Source organism: Osmerus mordax, chromosome 11, assembly GCF_038355195.1.
Source record: "Osmerus mordax isolate fOsmMor3 chromosome 11, fOsmMor3.pri, whole genome shotgun sequence".
Lineage (NCBI taxonomy): Eukaryota > Metazoa > Chordata > Actinopteri > Osmeriformes > Osmeridae > Osmerus > Osmerus mordax.
In genome coordinates this window covers 14,632,436-14,657,391 of record NC_090060.1, presented here as the reverse complement: position 1 = coordinate 14,657,391, position 24,956 = coordinate 14,632,436, and the positions used below count along the sequence as shown (strand labels likewise).

The 24,956-nt window shown below is 50.7% G+C and overlaps 1 protein-coding gene across 1 annotated transcript in view; it reads left to right on the top strand.

Annotated features, from left to right (window-relative positions):
- dph1 (diphthamide biosynthesis 1) overlaps nt 1-21,598 on the top strand; it is a 38,239-nt gene extending 16,641 nt beyond the window's left edge. Inside the window, exons 4-12 of the mRNA XM_067246240.1 lie at nt 2,286-2,407; nt 4,874-5,028; nt 6,428-6,549; nt 9,095-9,163; nt 9,736-9,892; nt 12,706-12,806; nt 17,718-17,796; nt 20,594-20,728; nt 21,187-21,598. Of these exons, the coding sequence (XP_067102341.1) occupies nt 2,286-2,407; nt 4,874-5,028; nt 6,428-6,549; nt 9,095-9,163; nt 9,736-9,892; nt 12,706-12,806; nt 17,718-17,796; nt 20,594-20,728; nt 21,187-21,267 (1,021 nt within the window). The 3' untranslated portion in view covers nt 21,268-21,598. The remainder of the gene's footprint in view (nt 1-2,285; nt 2,408-4,873; nt 5,029-6,427; nt 6,550-9,094; nt 9,164-9,735; nt 9,893-12,705; nt 12,807-17,717; nt 17,797-20,593; nt 20,729-21,186) is intronic.
- The last annotated feature ends 3,358 nt before the right edge of the window (nt 21,599-24,956 follow it).

The window sequence follows — 24,956 nt, the reverse complement described above, 5'->3', positions numbered from 1 at the left end:
TTGGTCGTGGTGTATTTTGCGTTTCAGTCAGCTAGACTTTTTTTCGCTACAGTACGACACACCTTTCTGCAGCTTTAGACAAGTGTCATTAAACACACACACACACACAAACACACACCGCAAACTAACAGAGGGATTATACTAGTTCTTATTTTCTCATTATGGATGGATTTCTCTCTACGACACATACACACACAGACAATCAAGACCTTGAACAAGAGCAAGGATAAGCGAATCAAATCTTCCAAGGCAAATATTTATTTGCCAGATGAGTTCATCCATCCAGGGTCCATGTTTTACCAGCCTCGGTTGGCCTGTCATGTCCTTCACAGGAGAGCAGCCGTCGGAGGGGAAAAGAGAGGGAGCAGCCAATAAAGAAAAAGAAAGAGAGAGAGAAATATATTGAGAGCAGGAGAGTTGTGTAGCTCTTTCCCAAATAGAGGTTGAAGGTAGACAAGCACCAGAAAACCCGAGAGGTAGACAATGGTGAAAGAACGAGGGAAAACGAGCACCGGAGAGCATGATGTAGCGTGTGAGAGAACGGAGAGAGGCTGGTGATGGCAACGTTTATGAAGTTATTGTGCAACCATGCTCTAATTAAAAACCAGTACCAGGAACCTCCGCAGGAGTAGGGATTTAAGATCTGCATGCTTGCGGGCAATGGATACATATAGAGGGACACATTGAGAGGAAGTGAATAGAAAGATGGGTAAATGAATGAAGAATGTTAATGAACTTCCAAGTCTGACTGAATAACTGAATGTTGCAAGAGCAACCTACTCCCACCTCCTCCACCCCTCTGCATCCATCCATCCATCCAATCATTGTTTTATCCAGTCCTTGTTTCATCCATCCATCCTTCCATCCCTCCTCTCACACCTCCGCTTTGTTCCTCGTTCCTGCCTGTCTCTCAGGTAGTTTGTCTCCTCCTCCTCCTTCTCCTTTATAAGGTAGTTTGTCTCTTCCTCCTCCTCCTTTATAAGGTAGTTTGTCTCTTCCTCCTCCTCCTTTATAAGGTAGTTTGTCTCTTCCTCCTCCTCCTTTATAAGGTAGTTTGTCTCCTCTTCCTCCTCCTCCTTTATAAGGTAGTTTGTCTCCTCCTCCTCCTTCTCCTTCATAAGGTAGTTTGTCTCTTCCTCCTCCTCCTTTATAAGGTAGTTTGTCTCCTCTTCCTCCTCCTCCTTTATAAGGTAGTTTGTCTCCTCCTCCTCCTTCTCCTTCATAAGGTAGTTTGTCTCTTCCTTCTCCTTTTATAAGGTAGTTTGTCTCAATCCTCTCAGTGGGTCTGGGTTTAGTTTAAGATACCAGCCCTGAAAGAAGGGACTAGAGCAGCCTGTTCCCTCAGGGAGAACGTGAACTTCCTGTAGCCCCTTCCCCCCCCCCCCCCCCCCCCCTCACCACCACCACCGCAGCAGCAGGGTGGAGGGGACACAACAAGCTTGTTTACAACCGCCGACTCGCACTGTTAGATCAGCTGTCACCGAACCCGCTCTGCCTGCTCCCCACCAGATGTGCTGCAAATCCAGCCCAGGCCGGGCCAGGCCAGGACAGAGCGGCCCACGGCCTCGCCCTCTAATCTGCTTAGCGCTCCTCGTCCCAAGTGCCCCTCCCCAGCTGGCCTGGGTCTGGCGTGGTCCCCGCGCCAGCGTCCTGGAGGAGGAGTCCAGGGGCCTTGACAGACAAGCAGCTCCACAACGCCCCGCTTCCCGCGGGCCGCTCAAACGCTGGTGGCCATGTGTCAGTGAAAAGGAATGTGCTGGACAGGGTTATCTGAAGGATCCCTGCCTCCAGTCCCTCCTATTGATGTGCCACAGTGTCTGAATGGAGGATGACAGGCGTCATCGATTGTACTTGTACTATTATCAAAGCTCCTCCCTATGCATGACTTGGTGTGTCATGAGTATGGATCACCATGGTAACTATCAGGGAGATACGGTGTGTTCGACCGTGTATGCTTGGATACTGCTGTTTAGCTGTATTTGAAAGCCCATGAAATTTGTGGATTTGCGCATCCGTTCGCGTGCGTTTGTACAATCTCAGATATACTGTGAATTTGTGATCGATTGAAATGTGAGCGATTTGTGGATTCTACTGAAGCTTACCTATTTTCAATAAACAGCAAATGTGTGTCACGGTTTACTTAGAAGTGTAGTATACATTATATATATTATATATATATATATATATGTCACGGTTTACTTAGAAGTGTAGTGCATATATATATATAATGTATATATATATATGTGTATATATATATATTACCCTGTGTGTGTGTGTGTGTCCAGGTTTACGGATGCAGACACCCTCGTGATGGGGGATGTGACGTATGGGGCCTGCTGTGTGGATGACTTCACCGCCCGTGCCCTGGGAGCAGACTTCATGGTGCACTATGGCCACAGCTGTCTGAGTGAGTCTCTCTCACACACACACACACACACACATAATGACATTTACCAATGACAGACCACTCGGTGTAGGTCACAAGAACAGGGAAGAAAGGTCCTGTTGAGGAACCGCCCGCAGACGGTCTCTGCTTGGACCCAGCGCGAGCGCTACACAAGCCCTTTAACAGGCTGGCCAGCACATGCACTCAGCCGATCAATGGGGAACATGCATTAGGATTGTCTGCTGGTGGGTCTGTGCAGATTCTAAAGACCCTTCACTCACCATAGACTGCCCTGTCCGGATATAGTACTACATGGGAGGAAATGCTAAATCAATACTTGTGATTGCTTCCTACCTCGAAAGCTCCTTGGCAAATACCAGAACTGACCAGCTGAATATTAACACACCGTGTGTGTGCGTGTACGTGCCTGTGCCCGTGTGTTTGTTTTTTCCATGTTTAGACTCTAACTTCACTCAGTACAGTTGGACGGATCAAGCTGATGTCCTTCACCGGTCAGGTCCAGGCTACTATTCAGACCTCTGTATACAAACATCAGAGTCACTCTGAGGAGCCTGCCCGCTTTTTAGGGCTGTCAGCATTCAACCAATCAGAGCCTCCTGCTTTTTAAGGCTGTCAGCATTCAACCAATCAGACGCTAAAGAGGTAGAGGCAGTCTCAGCTCTGCACAGGATGTCAGACACCTGTGGAAGATTAAAGAGGTTCTGGCTGTCTCTGGCACACGGAGATGCTCGCTCTCTCTCTCTCTCTCTCTCTCTCTCTCTCTCTCTCTCTCTCTCTCTCTCTCTCTCTCTCATTCTGTCTCGTTCTCTCTCTCTCATTCTGTCTCGTTCTCTCTCTCTCCCTCTCTCATTCTGTCTCTCTCTTTTCCTCCCTCCATTCCTATCTCTCATCTATCTTCCCCTCCACACAAGCTGTCATCTTTCATTTTTTTGGATTTCTCTGTCCCACCTGCTACAAATTCAACTTGTGAGTGTGTGCGCCTGTGTGTAGGTGCATTCGAGTCAGTGTGCGTGCGTGAGTTTCAGTGTGTCTGTGTGCGTATGAGCACACGTGTCAGTGAAAGAATAGAGGGCTATGATAAGGGTACTAAAAGGAAGAGAGTGATGAGAGGGAGGGAGGGAGGGGGAGGGAGGGAGAGGGAGGGTGAAAAGAGACGGGTGGAGCGGGCGAGCGAGCCGGCCTCATGTCTCTCTGACAGTGTCTCTAATTGCAGTGACTAAGTGCAGTTTCAGATCCTGTTGGGCTAATGTGATCAGAGAAAGGATCGATGCCGCAGAGAGCTGCAGGCCCATTTTGTGTATGGAGCACCTGTAATCAAGCGATGACCAGACAGACCCAGCGACCCTGGCCCCCCGTCTGGCCGGGCTGTCTGGAGGGGAGAAGGGCCGACTATCAGCCCCCACTCAGCACCCTGATGAGTCCTCTTTACACAACCTGTATACAACACTCTCTCCATCTGTTTCGCACGCTCGCTCTCTCGCTCTCTTTCTGTTGTTCTCTCCCTCGCCCTCTCTTTCTTTCTCCCTCTCTCTGTCGTTCCTGATATGCCAGCCTATTCATCACTCCTCTCAGTCTGTTAATTGACAAATCCTCCATTCTCCCAATCCCTCTCTTTTTTGGAATATATACAGTACATCAGCGATTTCCAACTAATAGGACCACTAGTGGTCCATTAGGGTAATGCAGGCGGGCCGCCAAACAAATGATAAATAAATATTTAGATATACTGTTGTAAATGTCAAATTTGTTTGTAAATGATTATAAAAATTCGTACAAATTTTAAAATATTAGTATGAACTCACACAGTAAAATAAGCTAGCTATCGAACGTATTTGAGCAGTAACCTTTAAACATTGACATGACTATGAGTCACTTCCTTCATCGTAGGACACAGTTTCCCCTGCTCGACAGTAGATGTTGTAATATTGAAAATAACACGTTACGATTGAACATAACACGTTATGACAATGTACAGCAAAGATCCCTTTGCCCTTAACTCCCAACCCACCTCCCCTCTTCTCCTTCTCTTCCCCCGGTCCCCCTCCTCCTCTCCTTTCTCCCCTCCATCACTCCCTCCCTCCCTCCTTAGCTCCTTTTGGCTCACAGTAGCCTCTGTCTGTTGCTAGCCACCTCTGCTAAGCCCAGGCATGTGGTAAATGGTCTGTGAAATGAATGGTATTAATAGTAAGTGCCTGTGTCCTTCTCCTTTCCTAAATAATGGATATCTTTGCATCAGTGCCCTGGCGTATGCTGGCAAATCAGAGGCAAAGTGTTTCCACCTTAATGTGAGAGAGAGAGAGCGTGTATTTTCTGACTATCACACACACATACACAGAGGCACATCGTGAGAAAGCCCTCAGTGTTTATCCTTGATACATGAGCATGACTCGTGTGTTTTAGATGTAACACTGACCTAACGCTGCATCATTTATTTCTCGGTCCCTCCCTCCCTCCGTCTGTCTGCAGTCCCTATAGACTCCACCGCAGGCATCAAGATGCTGTACGTGTTTGTGGACATCCAGATGGACAACGCTCACTTCCTGGACACAGTCAGGTTCAACTTCACTCCCGGAAACACCCTGGCACTCGTCAGCACCATCCAGTTCGTGGCTGCTCTGCAGGTGACATCTGTGTTTGTGTGTGTGAGAGAGGTGTTTGTTCCTTTCATTCCTAGGTGTAAAAGTGTTTACATCTCTCGTCCCCACCACCCCCCCCCCCCCCACCCCCTCGCTTCTCTAGTGTGTTGTGTTTATTCATGAACACGCCAACACATGTACGCACGGGGGGGCTCAGTCCTACCCTCCACCATCCAGACTGACTCACGCTTCAGCTCAAGTGTGGGTTTGAACATCCAGCTGCAGTTATTTTGGACTTGAAAGGCGGGAGGGAACTGTGCAAGTCTCTGCTCACGTACTGCTCATCCCCGGCCTTTACATAAGCAGAGCCTCTTCTGACAGACAAGATGGCTCCCCTCCTCCTCTCCCCTCCTTCCCTCCTCCTCTCCCCTCCTTCCCTCCCCTCCTCCCCTCCCCTCCTTCCCTTCCCTCCTCCTCTCCTTCCCTCCTTCTCTCCTCCTCTCCTCCCCTCCTTCCCTCCCCTCCTCCCCTCCCCTCCTTCCCTCCTCCTCTCCTTCCCTCCTTCTCTCCTCCTCTCCTCCCCTCCTTCCATCCTTCTCTCCTCCCCTCCTTCCCTCCTCCTCTCCCCTCCTTCCCTCCTCTTCCCTCCTCCCCTCCTTCCCTCCTCTTCCCTCCTCCTCTCCTTCCCTCCTCCTCTCCTCCCCTCTTTCCCTCCTCCTCTCCCCTCTTTCCCTCCTCCTCTCCTCTCCTTCCCTCCTCCTCTCCTCCTCTCCTTCCCTCCTCCTCTCCCCTCCTTCCCTCCTTCTCTCCTTCCCTCCTTCTCTCCATCCCTCCTCCTCTCCCCTCCTTCCCTCCTCCTCTCCTTCCCTCTTCCCCTCCTCTCCTCCTCTCCTCCCCTCCTCCTCTCCTTCCCTCCTCCTCTCTTTCCCTCTTTCCCTCTTCCCCTCCTTCCCTCCTCCTCACCTCCCCTCCTCCTCTCCTGTCCTTTCCTCCCCTCCTCTCCTTCCTTCCCCCCCGGCCTCTTCTAATATAACAAGTGTTATTTTTACAATCGCTGGGATAATGCATGTGTCATATGTTGTTGAGGGAGAATCGGGTTGTGTGCATGCGTGTGTTCATATGATTATGTGTTAGCCCTGGCCTCCTCTCACAGCTCAGAGTGTGTAGGTTTGTGTAGGATTAAGACGGTATGCTAGAGTCAGGAGTTCATCCTCCATATTTTGTGTTTACCTTCAACTAGAAAGGGCTCGCACACCTCTGAGCCCACTACTGCTCCTTTCTAGCCGTAATTGTCGGCGCACGCTTTTCGGCGCCCGCCACCGCGAACAATGTAGGTGTACTTGGAAACGGCTCCTTTTCACCCTTTTGAAAACATACTTAACTTCAATGAGCTTTTTTCTTTTCATTCCTCTGTTTCCCCCTCCTTCCTCCGGCTGGTCTCCAGGCGGTGAGCGACGCTCTGAAGGCAGACTTCCAGGTCCTGGTGCCCCAGTGTCGGCCGCTGTCCCCGGGGGAGATCCTGGGCTGCACGTCGCCAAGGTTGGATCGCCACGTCAACGCCATCATGTAAGACCCTGTCTGGGTGACCTGATCATTCTTTGGAAACACGCAGGCCAAGGGTCCCGAGGACAAGGATTGAGAAAGGATGATTTGCATCATTTGACAGATTCCACCCCCCCCTCCCCCGCCCGCTCTGTCGTGCTATCACATCAGCTGTTATCCCTTCTGCCATTGAGTCAGTACTACATACATGTTAGGTTATATGTAAATAATTTTTTTACACAGTTATATAACCTTACCTCCAACCTGCCAATCAGAGCCAATCAAGAACTTGGCAGCCAGAAAATCAGAATGCATAGCCAATTAACCTTACGAACCTGTAAAGAACAGCGATGACCGTGTTTTCGATGATGGAGCGTCGGTGAAATGAGGCCTTGGGGTCGTCGTTATGTCAGTCGCCTTGCCGACGCTGCCACCATAGGAAACTTGGCGTGTCCCAAACACGGAACCCCTCGGCCCCCTTAGTGTGGTGAAGCCCGTTGCCTCTCCACCAGACCTGAGCCTCACAGAGCTCAGGGCTTTCTGCCATAGGAGACTGTCTCAGTCCTGGAGCTGCAACTCAAATGCCCCCTGAAGGTTAAGATCAAACCCCGTTATGAATTATGAAACTATGAATTAATAATATAGGTGGTGAAATTGTCTTTGTCATCATTTCTATATAGTGATCCCAGTGAGTGGGCATACACAGGCTAAATTGGGACCAGCAGTGTGTGTGTGTCCAGGTTTGCGTCATCTGTGTTTCACCCACTAAGTGGAGTGTCTTTGATGTGTGTGTGTTGGGGCTGGTGCAGGGTTTGATTGAATTGATTACCTTCTCTTAGAATTACCCATCCTCCCCCTATCTCCCCTGTTTCTCTCTCCCTTTCTCTCTGTCTATGTCTCTCCCTTTCTCTCTGTCTGTCTCTCCCTTTCTCTGTCTGTCTCTCCCTTTCTCTGTCTGTCTCTCCCTTTATGTCTCTCCCTATCTCTCTCTGTCTCTCCCTTTCTCTCTCTCCCTTTCTCCTCTCTCTATGTATCTCTTTCTTCTCATCTTAGAACTGCTCTCTCCTCACATTTACATTTAGTCATTTAGCAGACGCTCTTATCCAGAGCGACTTACAGTAAGTACAGGGACATTCCCCCCGAGGCAAGTAGGGTGAAGTGCCTTGCCCAAGGACACAACGTCATTTTACACGGCCGGGAATCGAACCAGCGACCTTCTGATTACTAGCCCGATTCTCAAACCGCTCAGCCACCTGACTCCCATACTCACATACTATCTTTTGACTGGGGCTACACAGCCACTCACACTCTGCACCGTGCGCGCACACACACACACACACACACATACACACACACACAGATGTAGACTACCTTATTTACTGATAAGTGGAAATAATTGGCCCATTTATTTATTTTACTCAGATCTCTGCCCTGAGTATCTCCTGAGTCTGTTAAAAGCAGTAAAAGAGAGCTTGGGGAGCACTTACCACTCCATCCACCCAGTGGGTTTCAATTGCAATTCCATTTGTTACCATGTAAAGGCCTGGAGAGGGGTATTTGGGACACCAGGCAGCCAAAGAGCGACTGCCAACAGCCTATTAGCTCGGGAGCTCAATTACAACCTCCTGATGCTTCATAAAACCAGAGACTATCCATCTCATCACGGCCACGAAGATCCGACCAGCCCTGTACCCCCCTCTGCCTCCGGCCCGGCCCCCCGCCCCCCCCAGCCCCTTTCTGTCAGAGCCCCCCCCCCCCCTGATATGGGCTGGAGCCTGGCAGGTGTGGCGTGCGTTGCGTCATACAGCAGCCGCTCTCATCCTCTCTCTCGCCGCCCCCCCGCCGCGCCCGGAGCTTCTCACCACGGAGGACAATACAATGTTGGTCCTTTGTCTCACATCTCTGAGATAATGGATCCCCCCCCTCTCTCCCACGTCACTGCGAGGCAGAGGGATCACTTCGCTGCAGAGGGCATCGCTCGGCTCCTGTGTGCTCTTTCGCTCATTATGACTTTGTCACTCACAAACATCACAATCACACAGTGTGGGATTATTTCTGGCCCTTTGGGTGTCATGTAGACCCCCCCCCTCCCCTCGCCTTCACTCACTGTGATGTCCTGTGTAATTACCTGGTCTCTCCCTGTACAAGACTCCTCACAGCAATGCACCCCCCGCACCGCCCCTGACACCTTCGAGTGAGAGAACCATGGCCCCTCATCAACACCTTCTCCTTCGACCCTAGGGGCCAGATGACTACCACAAGGGCTAGTGACAGGCAGGGTTCTCGCACCCACTCCCCGCCCCTCCCCCCACTATGTGAGCCAACTATCCGCCTGCGTAAAAAGCGGGGGTCAGCGGGGTTGCGATTCAGGACAGCCGGCCCCTCCCCCCAGGGCTTTCTGCCATGGTGCTGCTCTTCCTACAGAGGCGTGGGGGGGGTGGGGGGGGGGGGGGGGGGCGTAGGAGGATATCGATCAGTGCGGTAGAGGTAGGTTGACTGAGGGTGGTTTGTGCTCCGCTTTGTTTTCAGGGCCCTCCCCTGACCGGCTGTTGCCGTTTTGTACTTCCAGATACCTGGGAGACGGACGCTTTCACCTGGAGTCCATCATGATCGCCAACCCAGACATACCTGCCTACAGGTACGCAAGCCACGATGACGACCCCCTCTGTGGCTGCTGCGCTCCGTCAGCTCCAGTATGCACCTGAACCCCGTCACACCGCGGGTTCTACAGGATGATTCCAGTGACAGGATGATGAGAGTGGTGGAATATGAAACGTGCTGGAGGTCCTGATGATGGAGGACTAAGTGGAGCTGCATTGTGTTCATTGGCTTGGCGAGGCTCGGCGCACGCTCGGGTCGTTCGCACAAACAAGATTGTAATCTCCAGTGAGCTGCTGCCAGGGCGAGCAGATTAGATTGCGTGAAGCGCCTCTGTTTTCGCCAAGATAACCGCCCCGATACTTGACGGAGCCCTGATTGGGTTTTCTCATCTCTTTCTTAGTTTCACTCCTCAAGACAGATGGCTGCTTTGTAATGAACAATTCAGACTAATGTGTGTAATTATGTGTGTGTGTGTGTGTGTGTGGGGGGGGGGGGTAGGTGCACATGCGCACATGCGCACTTGTTTGTGTGGCAATTCTTTGCCATTTGTGGTGGTGGAATTTGAACTGTGCGTTTACTCTGGTCCTGTGTGTGTGTGTGTGTGTTCAGGTATGACCCATACAGTAAAGTGTTCACCAGGGAGTACTATGACCACGAGGCCATGCGGAACCTCCGGATGCAGGCCATCGACAAGGCTCGCTCTGCCCAGACATGGGGCCTGATCCTGGGCACCCTGGGCCGGCAGGGCAGCCCCAAAGTCATGGAGGTAAGACCCAGTCTGGAGCCTCAGCTCCACACGTCCCACCAGGGCGGGGCTCTGGGTTTACACCTGGAGCTGGGCTCTGGGTTTACACCTGGAGCTGGACTCTGGGTTTACACCTGGAGCTGGACTCTGGGTTTACACCTGGAGCTGGGCTCTGGGTTTACACCTGGAGCTGGAGACATCTTCAATTAAATCTGGGGTTTAACTTGTTGACTGTTGCGTTTGTGGGTTGGCATCTGCTCTTGTAGGGCAGGTGAGCGTGTTTGTGTGTGTGTGTGTGTGTGTGTGTGTGTGTGTGTGTGTGTGTGTGTGTGTGTGTGTGTGTGTGTGTGTGTGTGTGTGTGTGTGTGTGTGTGTGTGTGTGTGTGTGTGTGTGTGTGTGTGTGTGTGTGTGTGTGTGTGTGTGTGTGTGTGTGTGTGTGTGTGTGTGTGTGTGTGTGTGTGTGTGTGTGTGTGTGTGTGTGTGTGTGTGTGTGTGTGTGTGTGTGTGTGTGTGTGTGTGTGTGTGTGTGTGTGTGTGTGTGTGTGTGTGTGTGTGTGTGTGTGTGTGTGTGTGTGTGTGTGTGTGTGTGTGTGTGTGTGTGTGTGTGTGTGTGTGTGTGTGTGTGTGTGTGTGTGTGTGTGTGTGTGTGTGTGTGTGTGTGTGTGTGTGTGTGTGTGTGTGTGTGTGTGTGTGTGTGTGTGTGTGTGTGTGTGTGTGTGTGTGTGTGTGTGTGTGTGTGTGTGTGTGTGTGTGTGTGTGTGTGTGTGTGTGTGTGTGTGTGTGTGTGTGTGTGTGTGTGTGTGTGTGTGTGTGTGTGTGTGTGTGTGTGTGTGTGTGTGTGTGTGTGTGTGTGTGTGTGTGTGTGTGTGTGTGTGTGTGTGTGTGTGTGTGTGTGTGTGTGTGTGTGTGTGTGTGTGTGTGTGTGTGTGTGTGTGTGTGTGTGTGTGTGTGTGCATGCGTGTACGGATGCGTGTACGGATGCGTGGGGATGTACATGATCTAGTTTGAATAGTTTTCCTCCTTTTGTGCTGGTGGAGAGGTGGGTCCTTAACAAACAGGTCAAGGATCCCACCCCACTCAAGTCTCTCAGCTGCAGCTGTGATACCACCACCACCTCCCCTCCACCACCACCTCCCCTCCACCCCTCCTCCGTCAGTTCTCTTCCCTTTGTTCTCTGTGTTTGATCTGCCTGCTTTTTGTTTTCTTTCCTGCGCTGCGTGGCTTTGCCGGGGAGACTCTTCCCCATCCTATCCTCACCCTCTGCCTTTAATTGGAATAGGGGAAGGAGGGGGGGATGGAAAGTAGGGGTAGAGAGAGAGAGGGGGAGAGAGGGAGAGAGAGGGGGAGAGAGTGATGGCCGGGATGCCAAATTTGGCATCACTTTCCATTCCTGTCAGAGAGAGACTGAGAGAGAGAGCTCCATGTTTCAACACCCAGCTTCACTGCTGACGTGCCTCATCTCCGAACCTGCGGAGCCTGTCTCTGGGCTTAGTAGAGGGGATGAGAAGGAGGAACAGGGGGTGGGGAAGAAGGGGTGAGGGGATGGGAAGGAGAGGAAGAGGGTGACAGAGGAGTGTAGATGAGGGGGAGAGGATGAGGAGTAGGGGGGTGGAGAAGAGTGGATGAGGAGGAGAGGATGAGGAGCTTCTTTGCTGGCCCTAGCAGGGGCAGCTAAGGAGGAGGGGGAGAGCGTGGATGTAAACACGTCTGCCCTCCAGCTCTGCTGTGGTGGGCCAGCAGTGTAGAGAAGTGGTGTTGTGGTTGAAGATCACCCCTGAGAGGAAGGACGGTATCGCGTGTGATCAGGAGCCCGTCCGAGGTCTGTGTCCGCAGGGCCTCGGAGCTCCTGGGCTCCCCCCTCTGCGCCCTCCGTGTTCCTTCTTCTCGGTTGGCTCCTCTGAGCCCTTGTTTGAAGTGCAGCTTACTGACTGCCACGCCTCCACCCTTCCAACCCCCACCCTCTCCACAGCTTCCTCTGATCTCCATGGTAACCTTAGGTCCACCAGGCTGGACAACTTCAAAGGGGGGGGGGGGGGGGGGGGTGGAGGGGGGGGGGTGGAGGGAGGGGGGTGGAGGGAGGGGGAAAGGAGTCGTTGAACCGCCTGACTCCTGAGTTCATCCGGTGAATTTATCTCTGTGTAGATTTAGTCACATACACAATACACTAGGTTATTTACAACACTATTTAAGTATTCCATACAGTCGTGAGGCTCCAATGAATGTCTGAATTTCAATTTGAATTACACAATAGAATACACCATTGTCTTGCTTGTTTCATGGTGGGGCTAACATAATTCTTGGTGGTCTAAAGGTTTGAAAAAAGTTTGTGATTTGTTTTCAAAAATAGGTTTGCATCATTGATGAGTACTTGATAAGGACTACTAAACTCTACTGTACTCTACTGTGCTCTGCTCTGCTCTACTTTGTTTTAGGCTTCTCTGCTCTCCTTTCACTGTGTGAAAAAATTTTCTTAAGGTGTGAAAAGAGTTTTGGGAAAAAAAGTTTTGAAAGGTTGAACAAAGTATTTTCAGAAAGGTTGAAAACATTTATTTTTGTAAAGTTTCAAAAGGTAAAAAAAAAAAAAAAATAACAGTTTCAGATTTTAATTTATTTATATATATATATATATATATATATATATATATATATGTATGTGTGTTTTGGAAAAAGGGTTTTGAAAGAAGGTTTTTCCAAATATTTTCTACAAAACGTTTTGAAAGATTGAAAATATATTTGCGAGGTTCTGGCTCGGCACATGTTGAACGCTGACCGCTCCTCCTGCTCCTCCTGCTCTCCTCACACCCTCCTCCTCTGTTCCTCTGCCTCCACTCAGCACCTGGAGTCCAAGCTTCAGGCTCTTGGCAAGTCCCACGTCAAAGTGCTGCTGTCTGAGATCTTCCCCAGCAAGCTGGATCTGATGGCAGACGTGGATGCGTGAGTCTAAGACACACACACACACACTTGTATGCACACTTTAAACACACACTCAACACACACACTAACATGTCTCCCATCGCAGACACACCGTACAGCGCAGTCTGAGGAGAGCTTTATCATCCGGCACTGTCATCCACACAGATTAGATCATTAAGGCTGTCAAAAAACGTTAAACTTTCAAAAAGTTACTGTAAATGTCAGATGCTTTCCCCCTCCCCCCCCCCCCCCCCCCCCCCCCCCCCCCCCCCCCCCCCCCAGTCACTTAGTAGTTATCAGATAAAGAGACTGGCTGGTTGCAGAAGCATAAGTTATAAAGACACGGATATACAGCGAGTCTCTTGAAACACATACAGTAGGATGCATTCACCCACACACACACACACGCATGCACTCACGGGCCCTTGCTCACACACCCTCTCTGTGCTCACACTCCCGCAGATTGGCTTCTCGCTGTGGAGTAATGAGTAGCGCTGAGTGTGAGGGAGGAGTGGGAGAGAGGAGACAGAAGGTCTGAGAGAGATGGAGGGAGGCGGAGAGCGAACATGATAGGTGGAAGCAGGGGCAGAGGGGGCAGTGGAGGCAGGGGGAGAGGGGGCAGTGGAGGCAGGGGGGAGAGGGGGCAGTGGAGGCAGGGGGAGAGGGGGCAGTGGAGGGGAGGGGGAGAGGGGGCAGTGGAGGCAGGGGGAGAGGGGGGAGGGGGAGAGGGGGCAGTGGAGGCAGGGGGAGAGGGGGCAGTGGAGGGGAGGGGGCAGTGGAGGCAGGGGGAGGCAGGGGGAGAGGGGGCAGTGGAGGGCTTCTCGGTTCGACACAGAGGCAGCAACGTGTTGAGAAAACACGTTTGGCTTCTCCTGCTCTTTTGGCTGTGTTCCTCTCCTCGCCATGTTTGGGCATACTGATCGACAGCAAACACAGAACCGGTGTCTCGGGCATACCGTTCTCCATGAGCTTGAGTCAGGCGTCTGTCTGGGCAGCTCTGGGGCTGCAGGGGACCCTGGGAGAGGAACTGCTCCAGTCATGTTCTAGAAATGTGAGTCAGATAGCTGAGCGGTTAAGGAGTCGGGCTATTAATCAGAAGGTTGTTGGTTCGATTCCCGACCGTGCAAAATGACGTTGTGTCCTTGGGCAAGGCACTTCACCCTACTTGCCTTGGGGAGAATGTCCCTGTACTTAATGTAAGTCGCTCTGGATAAGAGCGTCTGCTAAATGTAAATGTCCCAACAGGGTCAGGTGTGGTGGTGGGCGCCATACTGGTAGTAGCTAGGAGTTCAGACCAGCAGGCTTCTCAACTCTGCAGCCATTTAGTCGTCGATCAATCATCTATCTCTTTGCCCACCCCCGACCCATACAAGTCTATCCACTAAATGGAGGGAAGGTACTTTGCATGTCAGTCCCTATTTGACTTAATTGCGTTGTTTTTCTCCTTGTCTGTCCTAAGGCGTCCTTGAGTTGACTGGAAAGAGATTTATTAAGGCGGCCTGGCTCCAGGTGACAGCATTAGAGTTGACTCAGATTGGCTTCTCAGTGGGGTCCTCCCTAACGAGCCTGAGTCTGAGGTGAATAATCAGACGTGATAGCCGTCCAGAAATGGCCCAATCACAAATGCGCAGGGGTCCTCTGAGTCAGAGCGGCAGCACGGAGAATTAAGTCTCATTGTTCTAACTTCCATGTTTGTTTGTTTTTTAATTTGATTTTTGTTTTATTTTTTAATTTTTCCAATACACAAAAACACAAATGCTTTTTCCTTCAACTTTTCACACTTTATTAAAAGTGAGTTTCCCTCCACGGCCGTCGCTTCGCATGCCGAAGAGAGAACACAAACACCCTACAGCCAACAGAAATAAAATTCACGAAGGAAAGGTCACCTAAGCGGCAGACGTTTCCAGTAGTATGGGTTGGTGAGGAAATTTAGCGTGCTTTCTGACCCCTCTTATAGGGCCACTGTTTACCTGTGGGCATGGAATACACTCACTGAAGCAGCTCAGTTTAGCTTTGCAGAGAGAGACTGAGAGTGAGGGGGGGGGGAGAAAGGAACGCAAGAGAAAGGTGTATAGAGAGAAAGGAAAGAAGGGGGGGGCAGAGAGAGGGAGGGGTGATAGTGGGGAACTCTAGCCCACACAATGTGACATAGAACCCCCCCCACAGGGCTTTTCTCCTCATCAGTGAGATAAACACGCTCACACACACACACCGAAACCATTAGCGGCCACTTTAAAGTGTGTAATTACACTGTCCCCAGGCTGGTTTTTAACCATTGTGCAGATACAGTGTCTGCACACACACTTATCTCAACTGGATCGCAATACCCCGCAATGCATTCTGGGTTTCCGAGGGAGTTTTCTACCCCGTTTCCTACATAACACACCAGTGAGATTCTCCTGCCGCGCCGAAAGGTTAATTGTTTTAGCCCTCCGTGGGTCGTGGTTGGAGGTGGAACCCCAGCTGTGAAAGAAGGTGTGCAGGTCACCCCGCCCCCCCCCCGTCCTCCTCCAGCTAATGGACCACACAGGCTAACAGGGCTCCTGCCTTGAAGAGGGAGGGGGTGGGGTGGGGGGGGGGGGGGGAGGAGAGGAGAGGAGAGGAGAGGAGGGAAGGAAGGAAGGAAGGAAGGAAGGAGGGGGACTGAGCTCAACTCTGCTCAACCTGGGATCAGTTAACCACCCTTAGGGGCTCTTCTCTCTATTTTTTATATTTTCTCCTCTCCTACCAGTCCTTCCCCTCTCATCCCCTCCGCTCCCCCTCTCTCTTCTCGACTCCACTTCCTTCCTATCACAGTGAGGGATCCCCCCTCTTATCCAGTTAGGGCTTTATTGTGTGTGTGTGTGTGCGCGCTTGGCCAGCGCCCTGCAGGTTCCCATAACAGTAGGACAGAGAGATGTCATCAGAGCTCCATTCACTCACTGATGGCTTCCTTCAACTCTCCTGAATGGAGCCCTCCTCTGTGAGACCTCCCCCCCCCTCTCTCTCATATATATATACTATACTATACCATACCATACTATACTATATATAATGTGTCTGTATGGTATATAGTTTGCATTCTCTCTCCCTCTCTGTGACAAGTACAAAGCAAGTACCACCCAACCCCAGTGCCAGACATTAATCTGCACTTCATGACCTCTCTCTCTCCCTCCCTCTCTCTCAGTGCCCCTCCCTAACCCGTACCCATCTCCTCTCCCCTTGTTGTGGCAGGTTCTGGGTTTTCTGTCTGGGTCCCATCAGTAGCTTTACTGCATTCAAGACACGCGGACGCCCCCCCCCCCCACACACACACACACACACGGACAAACAAACACCCTGGACACACACAAATGGACATGGTCGCTCCTGTAATGAGGTAGCTAAGCTTTGCCGTGTTGGGCAGGGTCTTTCACGGCTGTGTTTGCCAGGCTAAAAGGCTCAGATGGGAACATCCACAGGGGGGGGAGAAAGGTCAGATAGTAACTATAGCGCAGCTACGCTCCCTCAATCCTATCCCACCCATGCTATTCTGCCTCCCTCCCTTCTCTCCGTCCCTCCCTCCCTCCCTTCCTCTCCCTACCTCCCTCTCCCCTCTCTCCCGAGACCTCCCTGGTAAAGGATCGGACTCTGTTTGGGATTACATTATAATGATGAATTGTAATTCATCCACTTCTTTAAAGGGAGGTATTTTAATCATCATTTTTTAATGTGAAAAAGGCCTGAGAAGGGTGTCAATACGTCTGTATTGAGGGGGGGGGGGAGTTGTGGAAGAGTGGAGAGGAAGGTTTTGGGTGGTTGAGGTGAAGCACCAATCAATTCTGCAGTTCAGGCAGCTGTGATGTAAGATTGTGTCTTTTGATTAGACAGGAAGTGAGTAAGAAGGAGGGAAAAGGTTGGTTTAGGTGAATTATGAAGATGTTGTTTTCTAAACTACTGGAAGTGTTTGTGTATCTTGCTCCGGCATTTTTGAGCAGTTTACCACATTTTCGTCTCCAGCATTGCACCTGTGCACAAAAACCGAATTCATGTATATATTTGTATTAACCTACATACATGATGGGCTGGCATGAGCAACTTTATTCATGTGAATAGATTGATACCGGCTGAATTCGTAAATGTCAATATGACTGGTGGCTGTTTATCATACAGAACAGGGAGTTTTACAGAGACAGAGCTAGCATCGATAACATTGATTAGCCAACATTGACCCCTTCAACCATGTCCTCCTCCGTCCGTCCTCCACTCTCGCCCTCCTCTCTTCTTTTTTGCTCGCCCCCAAAAAATGGTTCCTCGCAGCTTATTCCGTCGTCTTTTTCGTAACTTACTGTTTCTGTCCATCTTCCTCTCTTATCTCTCTCCCCCCCACTCTCTCTCACACAGCCCCAGCACCCACCCCCCCCCCCCCCCCCCCCACACACACACACACACACCCTCCTGTCTATCTTCTATGTAGGCTAGCCCCGTGGAGACTTGGCTAGTGCACCTCACCTCTCTGTTTTCTCCATTTTTTTTTCCGCCTTTCTTTTCCTTCTCTCTCCTCTCATTTTTTTCCCTCTCTGCGCCCTTCTTCCTTATCTCTCTTCTCCTTTTCCTCTCCGCTCTCCTCCTCCTGCATGCGGTCGGTGTGTTTGTGTCTGCGTCTGGTCAGATCCGAGCAGATCTCTTCAACAGATGCGGCAGAGCAGGTGGAAGCCAAGCTCTGCACACACTGCACGGAACATGCTGTCTTCACACACTGCACAGAACATGCTGTCTTCACACACTGCACAGAACATGTTGTCTTCACACACTGCACAGAACATGCTGTATTTACACACTGCACAGAACATGCTGTATTCACACGCTACCCGCAATCAGACATGTGCTCTGCCTATTTAATACTTTCTATCTCGCTCGCTCGCTCTCTCGCTCGCTCTCTCTCTCTCTGTCTCTCTCTCTCCTTCCCTGCAGGTGGGTTCAGATTGCGTGCCCGCGCCTCTCCATCGATTGGGGATCTGCCTTCACCAAACCCCTACTGTCTCCCTATGAGGTAAACACACACACGCACACACAACGCCTAAACATCAGCCTCTCCAGCGAACAAATCTGCTTTTGTGTTCTGCCATATGCCATCAAAGCAAGACAGGTAGACATAAACACACACACACCACACACAGAGACAGTTCCCCGCCCAGCCCCACTCTCCACCATACAGAGCAGTTCATCTTCCCACACACCCCTCTTGGAGCCGGGCGGGGGGGCTCCTTGGTGAAAGTGTGGGGCGGGGAAGGGCAGGGGAGGGGTGCTCGTTGTTGTTGACAGCAGAGGCAGCAGCTCATTGGGCCTGTTTGTTCTGGAGGCTGGCATACAGGAGGACGGGCTATCATCCGGCTGGGAGGCTTCTGCAGAGAGAGAGCCTCTGTCTGTCTGCTGCTGCTGCTGGTGTTGCTGTCTTAGCCTGTATACACACACACACACACACTCCCTTTCTCGCCCTCTCTCCTTCAATCTCTCTCACATACATACATACACACACACCTTTTCTCAATCTCTCGCTTTCTTTCACACACGTACATACTTTTTATCCTTTGTCTCTCGCTCACACACACACTCTCTGTGTCTCTCCCTCACACATACACTCACACACAGCATCAGAATTGCAGCAGGGGCACAGGAGGCCAGCTCCCCCTACTGAGAACATGGCGACACTACAACTCAAAGCTGTTTGCTTTCTTTTTTTCCAACAAGAGAGAGGGAGATTGGATGGCACATTTAGATTCATTTCAAGGGACGCATTTGTTTACCTACGGCTATGTCTGTATGACTCTAGAAAACAGGCTTTTTCTGTGATTCGTTTGGCAGAAAAGCAATATAGTTGTGACCAAGACTGTATTTGCCGTTAACTATTACAACCATCTATCATTTTGTCCTTAAAGGAAAAACATAATTTTCAGGGGAATAACTGCCTTGGATAAGTGGGTGTCTTTCTGCGGAGAGTCTTGCTCATGTATGGAGGAGGGTTTTCAGTGCTAACACAGCCGTCGCACAGACCTCCAAGGTCAGCGCCTGGTCCTCAGACTGTCAGGGCTGATGCTCTGGAACCATAATGGCTGAATAATGGGTCAGGTAACTTCACGTCCTGGAGTTACCATGACGATGAGCACTTATTTTGGTTGTGGTGGTGGTTGCTGCAAGCCCTCGGGTCAAAACATACCTTTGGCCTGACAGGCCTGGCGCGATGACAGCGATACATAACACGATTTGCGTCGTAGTCTGCGCCCCTTGTGGTGTTGTGATAAGTCTTAATTCACCTCCTCTCGTCCCTACTAATGTTCTGTATCTGTAACACCCCCCCCCCCCACACACACACACACACACACACACACGCACTACTCTCTGTGGCATTAGAAGGAAGACGAGGGAGAGAGAGAGGGGGAGAGGAAGAAGGGAGGGGGGCAGTGGTTATTTTCAGTGTCTCATGTTATATTTATAGTCAATAAGACACAGTTGCCTTTGCTGTCAGGGCAGGGATTAACAGGATCTGCTAGCTTCCACAGAAAGAGACGAGAGAGAGAGAGACATGAGAGAGGGAGAGGAGCAGGGGGGAGAGGAGAGGAAGAGGAGAGGAAGAGGAGATGGGGATCACAGACACAAAGGATAAAAGGACTATAGAGAGGAAAAGCTCAGTAAAAAATCAGTCCCTCAATAAAGGAAAGTCCTTCCAAGGTAGAGATTAGATTCCAGAAAGAACGCGGGCTGTGTACCGCACATCCAGATGTTCCCCCTCCCAGATGTGCAGAGGGACCCCAGCTCCCGGTGTGAGTGCTGCCTGTTCCCTGCCGCAGCATCTGGGCGCTCTGCACGTCTCGGGCGACGTGCCATCTCAGCCCGCCGCACCCGGCCTCAAGGCTCTCAAGGCTCTCCAGGCCTCCTCTCCCTCCTCCCCTGCCTCACCTCGGACCAGCCCCGGGGGCCATTGTCACGGTGTCGCTTTGTGGTATTGATTGGGAAGGATTGATCTGCCTCACTGCGTACAAACAAAGTGGAGGTGAAGGTGGGCTTTCTCTCTCTCTATACTGAGTCCTCGTGGCAGTGGCTTGTGGTGGAGGGGAAAGCTGGCCTGAGTGCCTGGTCTGGAGGTCTGGACTGCTAGATATCTCTCTACACTCTCTCTACACTCTCTCTACACTCTCACTCTCTATACACTCTACACTCTCTCTCTACACTCTCTCTACATTCTCTCTACACTCTCTCTACACTCTCTCTCTACACTCTCTCTACACTCTCTCTCTACACTCTCTCTCTACTCTCTCTACTCTCTCTACACTCTCTCTCTACACTCTCACTCTCTATACACTCTACACTCTCTCTCTACACTCTCTCTACACTCTCTCTACACTCTCTCTACACTCTCTCTCTACACTCTCTCTACACTCTCTCTACACTCTCTCTCTACTCTCTCTCTCTACTCTCTCTACTCTCTCTACACTCTCTCTCTACACTCTCTCTCTACACTCTACACTCTCTCTACACTCTCTCTCTACTCTCTCTACACTCTCTCTTTACTCTCTCTCTCTACACTCTCTCTCTACTCTCTACACTCTCTCTACACTCTCTCTCTCTCTACACTCTCTCTCTCTACTCTCTCTCTACACTCTCTCTACACTCTCTCTCTACACTCTCTCTCCACACTCTCTCTCTACTCTCTCTACACTCTCTCTACTCTCTCTCTCTACTCTCTCTCACTACACTCTCTACACTCGGTCTCTTTTGCTGTCTGTTTTCTCTCCATCTGTCCTTTAAATTCCTGCCCTTTCTCCATCTCTCTGTCCCTCTCCGCATCTCAGGCCGCTGTTGCTCTGCAGCAGGTGGACTGGCAGGACGTGTACCCCATGGACTTCTACTCCAATCAAAGCCTGGGGCCATGGGCGCCCAACCACCCTGACCACCAACCAGCTCGGCCCGTCCGTAAACAGACCAAGGTGAGTGGATGAATGAGAGGAGAAACAACAGGGGGGGGAGGGAGTGGAGAGAGAGAGAGAGGGGGGAAGAGGACTGAGGGAGGGCACGGATTGAATCCTAAAAGGCGTAGTGCCGCACAGTTCTCGCCACAAGTCAGTGTGAATGGTGTTACCATGGTGACACCCAGTGGCTCAGCTACAGTACATGAGAGCATGATCTCTTCTTTGAGTGCATCGTTGGATCATATAGCCTAGTAAGTGGTACGTCTGTGTAAATCTCCACTGTACCTGTGGTGTCTAGCTCTGTACGACTGCTCTGTCAATGTGTGTTTCTAGTTCTGTGTGGCTGTTCTCTCTCTGTGCCAACCTACCTTCAGGGTGTTTGTCTTCATCTGACACGTCCTAAACATATCCCAGGTAGACTGTCAGAGTTTCTAAAGCTAATCCCCCCCCCCCCTCACCCCATCGCCTCCCCACAGAAACATGGCTTGCCGCCATCCCTGGACGCTCAGCCCTGCGGGCAGCAGAAGTGCGCCCCGTGTGGCTGTCAGGGAGAATGACAGGCCACCCTGCCTCCCGTCGCCCCACCACTGCTGGAAACGGAGCAGCCATAAAGAGGCACACGGCTCCACCTGACAGCTGGGCTGGATTGCTTTTCAGGTTCCCTTTGGATGGATGGATGGATGGATGGATGGATAACGCTTCTGCCATTTAGTTGTTTTTTTTTATGCAACCAAATGGAACGTGTCCCTACGCACAAATTGTTAAAGGGGTCGTCTGAAAAAACATTCAGAGATGCAGCTTGTGTGTGCGTGTGTGTGTGTGTGTGTGTCCGGGTGTGTGTGAGTGAGTGAGAGCGGAAGAGAAATAAAGGAATATTTTGCGCAAAGGCTCAAGTCTTGCTCGAGTCTTTGTGAGGCTAAGAGAAGAGGAGGAATGACCCTGAGTGGCGTCTCTGAAGCAGCAGGCGAACATGCGCGTCTTCTTTCATCCCTGAACAGGAGGCAGAAGATGGAGAGACAGAGAAGCACTGCAACACAGCCTTTTATTCACTGGTCTTTTGTGGGGTTTTCTCAACCTACCAAATACAACCCAAAAAAAAACGATTTTATTTTCAATGCGCGCTGATATTAAGTGCCACCAAAAAGAGATTCGTTCTTCTTTATCAGTTGTACATCAGAGCCGGGGATCAGAACTTGGCTTTTAATCAGCAGAGGAAATGTGGAAGTGCTAATACTTTCAAAACGCTTTCAAATTTGTCATTGTTATCTCAACCATCTTGTATCTCAGTAATTCGGGTCACTCATCTGAAGACATCTTCTGCCTGTGTCAGAAGAACACGTATTTATTTAAAATAATGCACAAATAAACATAAACCTATGTCAAACAACCACAGTCTGGTTTTATTGTGCTGTGTTCATCAACGTGGGGTTCAATGCAGTGGTTTTGTGTGGAACAGCAGACTGCGGGTTCGTAGACGAGTCACGACTACTCTCCTCTCTCATCTTTTATTGATGGTGGAGGCTGTCAATGCAACATTCTACCAGAGCCCCTCTGGTGCTGCCGCAGCTGATTGACAATTGTGTCATGGTGCCGGGACTGCTTCCTCTAGCGTATCCTTCCTCAGGTGAGAAGGCAAGGCCACTTTGATGTGGTGCTGACAGAGAACAGAGTGGAATGATGGCGAGCCTGTGTGTCGTCCTGTCAGTTAGTCAATCTCCCTGCAACGCCGCATCTCCTTGGCAACAGCGGCTAGTGTGATGCAGCCGGTCCCGCCAGATGTCCGTGTTCTCACACTGTACACAAGTACGTATATTCTGTAACTGTTTGGTGTGGATGGGTTCAGAACCAAAGCGCTCTCTCCATCTCTCACCCTTCCTCTCCATCTTTTTCTAGTTTCTCTCTTTCTCCACCGATATGTTTTGGACTGTGGGAATAGGGGAGGCATTGCATTCGACAGCAAATAAACAATCTTCCCTCCTCCAGCTCCAGGGATACTGGTGGAAGCTGTGCATTTGATTAACAAGCCCAATAAACTTGCCAAACTATGGATGGCTCTGCTGAACTAAACAACTCTGTCTTTCTAGGGAGTCTGGCTCTCCTATCAGAATAGTCCCTGCCTGCTTTGCCTGGGTATCTGCATTATTTATGACTTGAGGACGGGTTTGACAAACATCGTTTGAAACTATGTTTCCCACAGTAACCACAGCACTGAGTAGCTCAATTAGAAAGGCTTAGCCAGCACTGTACTTAAGTCACCTGGGAGCAGCCATGTTTTTCTGGATGCTGATGATGCGGGATACTCAACTGATGAGCAGAGTACATCTCTCAGACCACCTCTGATGAGACTCATATGTCTGTGGTTCCTCCTGTAGTCACTGCTCACTCCCCGGTAGTCATGCATCATTTGTAGTGTATTTACCCGATGCTCATCCCTCTATTAAATCAACTAGGTGTCAAAGGACTGAAAGTCGACTCGTACATTTTAGGAGTTGTGTTATTGTCACACGCTGGCAGTCGTGAAGCGGAGAAATACAGTCAAATACTTTCCCAGTTCAGACTTGTACTTGTTGGCACTGGCCACTAGATGGCGATCTTAGCCCAGCCTGTGTGCTGTTGCACGTCAACCACCTTTTGTTAACGCGGCGGCTCGCGGTGGATTGATTTATCCGTGTGTTTTGCATGGCAGTGGGTGAGTGTGCACGGGGGAGTCCAGGAACCCAGTGTACTCTCCTGGCTGGTGTGCATAACCACTTCCAGATGTGCAGGGGAATGTGACTCTACTTTCCTCCATCTCCCTTGGCATCCCTCCCTCTCTCTTTCTCGCTCCACATGTTTTTACCATCAGCGCTCCCTCTCGGCCATCAGCGCCCGGTTTCCTGTCCTCGGGGCGAAAGGATGGCCATGGAGGAGGTGCTTGCATGGGGGTTCAGAGTGCTTCGAGCTACTTATGAGCTTTGCCCCGCAGAGACCCAGGACTGTGAGTTAAGCAACAGGTGTCCAGGATGGCTTACTGTGCCGGCTGACCTCAGCGTGCCTGGGGTGTGTGTGGTCAGCTGGTGCTGATTGTTTTTAACCCCACGCTCCAGAGGATCAGCCGGTATCTCTGCGAGTTTCGTCACCGACAGTTTCCGTCACCGACAAAAGGCCTCTGAGTGCTCAGATCATGCTCAGACTGTGGGTGACTGACTCCAATATTGTTGGAGAGGTATTGTTTTGGGAGTGTGTGTTGGGCGTCAGATGGCTGAGCGGTTAAGGAATCGGGCTATTAATCAGAAGGTTGCTGGTTTGATTCCCGGCTGTGCAAAATGACGTTGTGTCCTTGGGCATGGCACTTCACCCTACTTGCCTTGGGGGAATGTCCCTGTACTTACTGTAAGTCGCTCGACTTACAGAGCGACTAAATGTAAATGTGTGGCAACCTCCGTCGCCAGTGATTGAAGCAGACGGGGTGGTCCACTCGATGCGTTCAACTGGTTTATTACTGTGAAGAGGGAAAGAGCCACAGAGGCCCCTCCTCCCTCCCTCCTTCCATCCCTTTCACTCACTTTCCTTTGCTGATGACCTCATCTGCCATCTCTAAACCCCCTCCCTCACTCTCCCACCGTGTACTACCCCCGACTAAAGGTCACAGACGTTAAGCGACCAGCACACAAGATAACAGCATAAGGCTCTCTGCTTTCTGTCGCTCCTCTGTTTACTTTTTGCCTACGCTCAGAAATAGGTGAAAGATTTCAAACAAACTTATTTTTCTCTTCTGTTTTCTGTCTTCATTGAGCGGCATCAACATATGAGAAAGTGTAGGGAAGCGATTGTGCAACCTTGTTTTTGTCTCTCTTTTTTCTTCTTCTCCGGAGGGACAGTGTGTGACTCCAGTCATCCACATGTGACGGGGCCAGCTCAAGGAGAGGAGTGGCTCTAGACAGCATATAAGACCCACAACCAGACTGGTCAGCACATGGACTGTTATTCTCTCGCTCTCTCTCTCACTCTCCCCCCCCCCCATTATTCTTCCTTTCTCTCTTTCTATCCTTCTATTCCCCTTGGAATACATACCTTAACTTTTCTTCTCTACCAGGAAGCGTGGTGCGTGGGGCTGGATGTATATGATGCTGGTCTGATGTGAGTGAGGCTACTTGGTTCAGTGCTACAATAACAACACATTGGAAGTTTTTGTCGTTGTGGTGTTGGATGGTGTTAGAAGCACTGGGAAGATAATTTAGTGAAGGTATGTACTATGTAATGAAGA